Genomic DNA, 8,738 nt, shown 5'->3' with positions numbered 1-8,738 from the left:
AAGGGAGAACCTGCCCAGCCCTGGCGGGGGACCCGCTTTGGAAATGGCCGAGCCCTGCGGTGGACTGGGCATGTTGTAGCCTGGCTCAGAGCAGACTCTGGCTCTCAGATCCAATGCACCGGGGGCCCGGGGAGCAATGCCCAGCTCGATGCCAGCCCTGCTCCCTGCCCAGACGCCCGGCTAGCAGCAAGCATGTAGCTTTGACCCCTGCCCAGCCGGCCGCAGGGTGACCGAGGCAGTGCCACCATCCCAGCACGTGGATGAATGCCCCTACAACCCTGCTGCTGGGTGAGACTCGGTGGCGTGGGCATCTCCGCTGCCCCTCCACCGTTGCCAAAAGCAGGGCCTTCGTCGCCTCCCGCTCGGAGAGCCACAGCGCGTTTCTGCCCCGTCGGTTCGAGGCAGGCGGGCGCTCTCGGCCGGCCGGGCTGGAGCTGACAGGCGTCAGCAAAGGAGCCGACGGCTGCTTGATGGGCGAGGGCATCACGTGGCTGGCTCTCCCTGTGCCCCAAGCAGCACATCCACCCTCCCTCCTATGCCACGCGGCAGCCATCAGGTTTAGCATGCCTGTAGTGGCTAGGAGCCCTCTCCCCCTGCACACGGCCGAGGATGCATGGATGGACGGGGTGCACGGGCCAGCTGATGCCAGCCCACGCTGCTGCGTCCCCCAGCCCAGTGGCTGCACTGGTGTCCGAGGCTTGCTAAAGGACCACAAAGGGTGAACCTGCCGTGGAGCCAGGCCAGCCAGCTGCTGTTGATCTTTCTTCCCCGCAACAATAGGCCAATGTCCTGCCCACGCTGCCCGCTGGGCCCTCACAGATCCGGCATTGTGCCCGGGGGCTTACCGGCCTGGCACCCAGCAGGGCAGGCCTGGCCCTGCTTCCCATGCACCACGTCCACACTCACCCGGCCAGGCCCCGGGCTTGCCCTGTGTGCAGGGGCTGTCCCCTGGGACATCCCTGGGTGATGGGCAGGGACTGAGTTCGGGGGGTCTCCGCTCATACCCGAGATGCGCATGCACCAAGTTGGCGGTGTTGCTGGCCGCAGAACCGAGGCCAAAGGTTTCCGGCTCCCGCGGGGAATAGGAGGCCGTGCGAGCGGGAAGCGCCTAACTGGACAGTAGCCAGGGATGCTATTCCCAGGTCAGCAGGGAGTCCCTGGAGGGGACAGCACCGGTGCAGCTGCAGCCCTCCTCCCAGCCAGGCCTCCCTCAAGCCGGAGAGCGATGGAGATGGAGTCTCTCATTGCACAGACCCACAGAAGTAGGTGCAAGAGGGCCCAGTCCCGTCCCCCCTCCTACCTCCACCAGGCCTGGGCCAGGAGCGCTTGGAGGAACCGGTCAGACCAGCGGTGCCGGTCACCACCCAGACCCAGCTCTCCCCCGCCCCCGATGGGCACTGAGGCACAAATGCCGATGGACAGATAAGCTGTGGCCACAGCACGCGAGGCTGATAAACAGCCCGGGTGGGCTGAGGGCCGGGAGCAGGGCACCGAGCCCGGAGCACAGGCACAGCCTTGTGCAGAGCCCAGGCTTTGCTGAAAGAGCCCCTTTATGCACCAAGGTCCAGCACACGGCCGGCCAGCGCAGCGCTCTAGGAGGGGACGGCCGCCACGGCCGGAGAAGCGGCAGCTGCAGGTAAAGCAATGCCCCTCAGCAGACATCAGGCCAGGGCTGGAGCGATGCCCCCTCCATCTCCAGAGAGCAGCACGATGCCGGAGGCCAGCGCCACGGGTGCCAGGTGCGATGCAAGCTGAGCTGCTCTCAGCAATGCCCCTGGCAGCCCGGGAAGGGGGGCGCCGGGTGCAATTCTGCATGCACGGTGCAGCCACTTGCCTAGGGTCAGAGTTACCCCCCACCCAGCTGCTCCCTCTGGCCCTACCCAGGGGAAGCCAGGCCCCATCCAGCCCAGCCCAGCCCAGGGGCTTTCCAGCTCCGGCTGCCGTGGTGTCAGTCTGCCAGCTCACAGGCCTGAGGGCTCTGACTTGCAGGGCAGGAAGCTGCCTAGGGAAGTTGAGCCCTTCCCAGGCAGCATCGACTGGGCAGGGACCTGGGGCAGCTGGGCTTCGGAAATTGCACAGCTAGATTTCCACACGCTTCACTTCCCCGCCACACACCCACAGCTGCAGGCAAAAGGAAATTGGCCTGGAGAAACCCCAATCCCCCCTCCCCAGAGGCATGACCCCATGGGCCCTCATGTTCCCCGCTCCCAAGAGCCCCTCCAGGCAAGACCCCAGCTCCCTTGGCCCTGTCCAGCTTGCATGAACACCCCCCAGCACTGGAGGCAGTCGGCATCGCCCGCACGACCCGACCCCGTGCATCAGGAGACGGGCTGATGGAGCAGGGGGCTGGATTCAGACCACCCCAGGGGTAGAGCAGAGGCAGCTGAGCCCTACGGAGAGTAGGAGCACCCTTGCCTTCCCTTCCCTTCCCGCTGCCAGCAGGAACGCGGAGCACGGCCGTCACTACCATTGAGTTTTATTCTTTCCGTTCGACCTACATGGTAAAAAACAAACAAGGAAGTCCCTGGGCGCGGGCCCCTTCTCCTGCCCACCAGTGCCTGCCTCAGTCCTTGAAGTAGGGGGCACGGAGGCAAGGATCCAGCATAGTGTTTGAGAAAGAAACAATTAAATAGAAAGGCTCGTTAGTGTTCGTTGTTGCCCTGGGGCAGGTGCTCGCCTTCCTGGTCTGGGTGCCAAGGTCACAGCCACATGGCAGAAGGGTTGGGCTTTGCCCAGGGAGGGTGGAGCAGGGCACCCCCAGTCCCTGTACCCCGGCATGCCAGGCTCCCATTGCTTGCAAGACAGACTCACCCCCTTGTGCTTTAAAAAACTTAAGAGCCAGAGCCCTTATTTCCCCCCCACTATCATCATCCCTGCTCCTTTCCCGCCGGGTCCGGCCCCGCGCGGTGCAGCTGCCTCCGAGAACGCAGGTAGCAGGCACGGCCCGAGGCACAAAGGGACCAGGGGTGGGAGGGTTTGACTGCTGCAGGGGTGTTGGGGGCAGCAAGAAACCAGGCATGTGTGCACCTCTTCACCCAGACTACCGGGGTTCCCGTCTCAGACCTGCCCCTGTAGCCACAGGGCGAGACGTGCCGGGATCCCGACAGCCACAAGCAACGATAAAAAGAGAGTCAGAGCCCCCAGCCCCATCCCCTGCTGCAAGTGGTGAGGGGTCCTGGGGTGCTGGCCAAATGAAGCCTCAGGCCCTGGGGTTTTTGACAGTCCTGCGTACCCCCATGGCTTCCCATGCCCCGTTTGTGCCATCTGCACTCTCCTCCCCGGTTATAAAAAGGGGGGGGAAAAAAAACGAACATGACAAATACAAACCAGAGATCAATAAAAACAGAGAGGGGGAAATTATACCCACACACGACTAACGGGGCCTGCAACGTTACAGCTTGGTCCTTCGACTATTGCTTTACGCGGGCAGTAGATCCAGTTCATATGAAAGTCCAGTTAAAAAGGAAAAGAAAATAAAGTCTTCGCCCCTGGATGGACGTGCCAGAGGTCGCTTCTTGGGAGAGGACAGCAGTCTTCTCCAGAGCGGCGAGAGGACCCTCACAGCTCGGCAGAACGAGGCACTCGGAGAAGATCCTCCGTCCTTGCTTGCCCCCGGGAACGGCTCCGTCCCCTCCTCGCGGCCGCCAGGTCCAGCATGTCCGTGGGGACAGGGGCATGTGGGAGAGGAGACGGCGGGGAAGGAAAGAGGGCTGGAGGAGTCGAGTTTTTCCCGCTGCGGCTTGTTCCTATACGGTCCGTTTTAGGTTATCCCTTCTCGGGTTCGAGCGGGTGCGCACCCAAGCCAGACCCGTCCCCCCCGCCCCAAGCCAGCCGCCTGCTTCACACGCGGATCTCGTCGTCCTCCTCATCCATGAACGAGAACTCCCTGTCGGGCCGTTTCGGGGGCCCAGCCCGGGCGCCCTCGGGGACCCGCGGGCTGCGGGCGCCAGGGACCGGGCTGCCTTCCTCCAGCGCCCCCGAAGCGCAGCTGGAAACCGAGCTGCTGTCCCTGCTGACGTGGCTGCTGGACAAACCGGGGCTGCAAGCCGCGGCCCTGCTCTCGTGCTGGCGAGCCGGTGCCGCCAGCGGGGAATCCGGCAGGGCTTTCCCTTCCTGGCCGAGCCGGAGGGCCTGGGGGGAGCCCGTGCCCCAGGGGGGCTCCTCGGCGCCGGAGTCTTCCTCCTGCTCCCACGGATCCTTGTCCATGATGCTCAGGACGTCGCCCAGCATGGAGGGCCCCAGGTCGATGTGGAAGGACAGGATGGACTCGGCATGCTTCATGCCCGTGCTGTTCTTGGACACCACGACGGGCAGCTCGGTGATGTCCCCGAAGTCCCGCTCGTCCAGCCCGGGGCTCTGGGGCCGGGCGGCTGCCCCGTTGGGGTGCTGCTTCTCCTCGGGGGGCTTCTTGACCGGGCTGGACGAGAGGCTTTTGGGCAGCTTCCCGGCGCTCTTGTCGGCCTCCTTCTCGTTGAGCTGCGGCAGGGACACGGCGTTCTTCACGAACAGCGCCGAGTCCCGCAGCGAGCCCAGCATGTCCCGCCGGTCCGTGCGCGTCACCGACTGCGACCGCTTGCTGCTGCGGAAGCGGCGGGACAGCAGGCCCGGCTTGGAGGCGCCCGGCTCCTCGGGGGGCTCGGGCTCCCCGGCCTTGCTGTTGAGGAAGGAGGTGTCGCCGAAGGCGTCCCCAGCCCTGCCGACGTGCATGGTGTGGCGGAAGTCACCCAGCGGCGCGCTGATCATCTCGGCCGTCAGGTCCGCGCGCGAGCGGCGCTTGGAGTGGGCCGAGTTCGACACGAGCTGCTTCAGGATAGGCATCTTCCCTGGGGGGTGGCGGGCGCTGCGCCGCGCCGCACTCTCCGCCTGGGACCCCCTTGCAACTGGGCACCGGGATTTGGGCTGCACCTGGAGCGTGGAGAGAGCAGAGGAACGTGGTTAGGACGCCCCACTCCAACCAGGGCATCCAAACCAGCACGGAGGCAGGGCTGGGATCCCGGAGGGGGTGGCTCCAGCCCCGCTCTGCCCTCCCTCCTGCAAGACCCCCACACACAACAGCCTCCACTTTGCAGACGGAGGCTGCCCAGGGGCGTCTGGCCGGCAGCTTCCTGCCGCGTCCCAGGGGGACGGCTGGGAAGCCTCGAATGCACTCGCTCCCAGCTCCTGCCCCATCCACCCCGCATCGAGAGGCCCCAAACTGGGACACGATCCTGCCCCAGAGCCCTGGGACCCAGGCCCAGCCCCGGGTACCACCACGTACCCCCCACCCTGCAGAATTTGGGCTCGGCTCCATGGAGAAGGGGGACGCGCCGGCCCCGTGGGGACCTCTCCGCCTTGCATCGGGAGTGGGGAAGTCTACTGCTATCTGTGCACAGCTGTGCGGGGAGATACAGCCCCCGTCCCAGGGGCTGCGCACCGCGGCTGAGCCCACCTACGGGGCTGGGTCCTGCCTACCAAGATCCTTCAGGTGCCCTTGCCTGGCTTCCCTGGGAGGCAGGTTTCTCCTTTGCTTCCTGCCCTGAACAATAGCGCGCTGTCGGCAGGATGTGGAGGAAACCCCACGCTCCCCACAGACAACCAGGCTGTCAGGTGCTGGAGGGCACTGGGGATCCCAGTGGGAGGCAGGGGGCTGCAGCAATGGGGGTCCCAGCTCTCAGCAACTCAAGGCTGCTGGCTCAGAGGCAGGTCTGGGACTGTCCTGGCGAAGGACGAGCTGGCCGGAGAGGAGGATGCTGGCAGGAGTCTGCTGTGCAGGCATGGGACCGCTCTCCCCCACCAGCAAGGCAAGGCCCAGGGGCCGCATCCAAACCCCATGAAGCCCCCTGGGGAAAATGCTTGGGATTTTTATCCATTGCAGAAAGCAGCGAGGAGCAGATGCCAGGAGAAATTGGAAACAGATGGCAGGAAGCGCGCATTTGGGGAGCGGGGCACGGCACCGAGAGGCGCCGCGAGCCACGGAGAACGTCCCGGTTGCCTCCGGCAGGAGGGAACGAGCCCAGGGGCAGCAGGGCCCTGCCACCACCTTGGACACGGACTAGCCACGTCCGGAGGCCACACTGGCCCTATAGCATTTCCAGGCAGGGGTCAGCAGGGCAGGTGCCCAGCTCTTTATTCGGGAGACTTGGAAGCCATCGATCCCTGGTCGCTCGTGCTGGAGGCCAGCCCACGTGCAAAGGGGCCGAGCTGCCAACTCGGGCAGGACTGACCTGCAACCTCAGGCCCCGCTCTGCCCCTCCAGCTGGCAGGGACGTGCCCCCCCGCTGCCGTTTGCATCCCTGGAAGTGAGGGCACTGCACCTCTGCATGACGAGACACTGGCAGGCAGAACAGCTGCATCTGCAGAAGCCACCCGTCTCCCCAGCAAGAGCGCGGGGCACCTCGACGTACAGCTGTGGTCCAGCTCCTGCTGAGGCAGCAGCTCTGGAGGGGGCACAGGTGCAGACATGGGGACAAGCCATGAGGCAGCATTGCTCAGGCACCCCCGGCTTCCCAACGGGGTGGTTTTCACCCCCATCCTCAGGCACCTGGGGGGGAAAGCTGGGCTCCCTGCACTGCCTTCCCAGGGCTGCCCATGCCACCCTGTGCCCAGAGTGCAGCCCCTGCCCCCAAGTCTTTCCTGAGCAGGTCAGCCCCGAGGTGCAAGGGGCTGGGGAAGATGCTGGGGCAAAGGGTGGGGGTTGTTTGCGGTGCAAGAGGACGACAGCCCCGGCTCCTGGACCCCGAGCTGGGTTCCACCCGGGCCCTTGGAGATCACGTGCATGCTCCGTCCCTGGAGGCTGCTGGTCTCCAGCTTCCCCAGACACCTCCGGGGACTCATCTCCTCCATCCTTCTGTGCCTGTGGTGCCCACCCACCCGGCCCTGGGGGAACGGGACATCCCGAACTCAGCAATAGGCTGGTCCTTCCTGGATTGCAGATACAGAGTCTCTGCCTCCAGGACGCTGGGTCCAGCCTGGCCCAGCCCAGCTTGCGGGAACACAGCGGCTCTACGGGGGCTGGCCAGACCAGGCCCGTCTTGCCATGTGGTTTTGCAGCACCCTGCGCCGTGCGGCTATTGCAATATAGGCTCGGCCTCCAGTGCATCAACCACAGACCCCTGCCCAGGACAGCCATGCCCTGCCCCGAGCCTACAGCATACCCCAAAAGCCCATGACAGCCTCCCCAACAGGCACCAAGCACCGACGGGGCCAGACACCCAGTCCCCGCTCCTCCCCAGGGAAGGCTGCAGGGCCAAGAGGAGCCCCTCCAGGCACAACAGACCCCTGAAGTCTTTGGAGACGGAGGTTGCAGTCCATGCACCTGCCCCCAGGAGCGAGCACGGCCCGGTGTCAAGACCTCACCTCTGCAGCACTCATGGCTAGGAGGGCACCCCGACTGGGGGTGCTGCCCGACACACGGCTGGATCCAAGTCTCCCCCTGGCACGTGCGGCCGATCACGCGGACCAGCCTCCAGCACCCTTTCCTGGAGGGTGCAAAGTCCTGGTTGCTTGCTGTTCTTCCTCCCCGGCCCTGTGTGCTCTACCCCGCAGCTCGACAGGGCAGCGCCTTGTTTCCACTCCCCGAGCGCCTGGCCTCGGACCTGCCTCCCGCGAGCAAGGCGGTGGGAGCGGCCCAGACTTCCTGCTTCGCAATCGATCCCACCTCAACAAAGCCGGCAGCCCACAAGGCAGGGCTGTTCCAGCTGCCGCCTCCCAGACACGATCCCAGCCAGGTGCGTCAGCAGGGCTGGGGCTTCCCACCTGCCCTTGGCGTCCTTCAGAAGGACACCGGGGCAACAAACCAAAAACCAACCAGCTCTGACGAACTTCCCACCAGCTCCAAGCCCCCCAGGCACTGCCCTGCCCTGCCCTGCCACAGCCATCATCTCTCAGTCTTGATCCTCCTCCTACAAGTCAGAAAACTGAGGCATGGAGGGGCTATGTGACACACCCAAGGACCTCTGGGAAGTCTGTGGCAGAGGAGACTTGGACACAGCGCTCCCCAGCCCTCCAAACTGAAGGCATTGGGTCTAGGTTTTAAAAACCATGGGTGGGGGCCCGCAGCACTCCAGGTGCTCAAGGGCGAGGTTGGGACCCCGGTCTCCTCGTTTCCAGACAGCAAGGTTAGATGTGCCCCGTTCCTGCCCACGTTTCACCTGCCCTAGCCCCGAGCAGGGGGGAAAGCCAGTCCCACCCCGCAAGGGTGACAGCGGTAAGGACAGGGGCGCAAAGCCAAGGCTCCTTCCAGCCTTTCCCTGCTCCCTGCCTCTCCCCGACACGGACAACGGGCTCGCCAGCGCCTCGTCGCTTCCAGTGCCAGGTTCTCAGGCAGGGAGGTGGCCCGCGTGGCACTTTCCCACTGCCCCGGAGAAGCAAAAAGCTGTCCAGGCCTCTCTCTCAGCCTTCTGTTTCCTACAAAAGGCCGGGGCGGAAGTCAGTGGCATGCCGGTGATTGAGCCCAGCTGGGGACCTGGCCCCGATGCCCAAAGAGGAAGGCGAGTTGGCTTCCAGCATCCCAGATCCTTGGAAATCCCTGGCCGAGAGGCCGCAGGGGACAGCACTACGGCTGGCACAGAAATGCTTCGCCAGCCAAAAACGTTTCCGATGCCAGCAGAGGGGTGAGGTCTCCGTGCCTGCACCCCCCCTGTATTTCTTTGCCCTCCTGGGACTGCTCAGCCCAGGCGAGCTGCTACTTGCTGTGGACAGCAGCCTGGGAGGGGGGAAGCCCTAAAGGGATTTTGGGGGTGAGAAGCAGCAGCTTCAAC

General features: G+C 65.0%; 1 protein-coding gene across 1 annotated transcript; it reads right to left on the bottom strand.

The window, feature by feature from the left end:
- Positions 1-2,459: 2,459 nt before the first annotated feature.
- Positions 2,460-7,736, bottom strand: CDC42EP4 (CDC42 effector protein 4). The gene is made up of 2 exons (XM_019515995.1): positions 7,336-7,736; positions 2,460-4,905 (listed from the first exon to the last, which is right to left on the bottom strand). Exons 1-2 carry the CDS (start codon positions 7,348-7,350, stop codon positions 3,841-3,843), a joined length of 1,080 nt encoding a protein of 359 aa, XP_019371540.1. The 5' UTR covers positions 7,351-7,736; the 3' UTR covers positions 2,460-3,840.
- Positions 7,737-8,738: the final 1,002 nt, after the last annotated feature.

This window comes from Gavialis gangeticus, unplaced genomic scaffold, assembly GCF_001723915.1.
Source record: "Gavialis gangeticus isolate Ggan-Ray unplaced genomic scaffold, GavGan_comp1, whole genome shotgun sequence".
NCBI lineage: Eukaryota > Metazoa > Chordata > Crocodylia > Gavialidae > Gavialis > Gavialis gangeticus.
The sequence above is the reverse complement of the archived record's forward strand: the minus strand, read 5'-3'. Positions and strand labels throughout refer to the sequence as shown.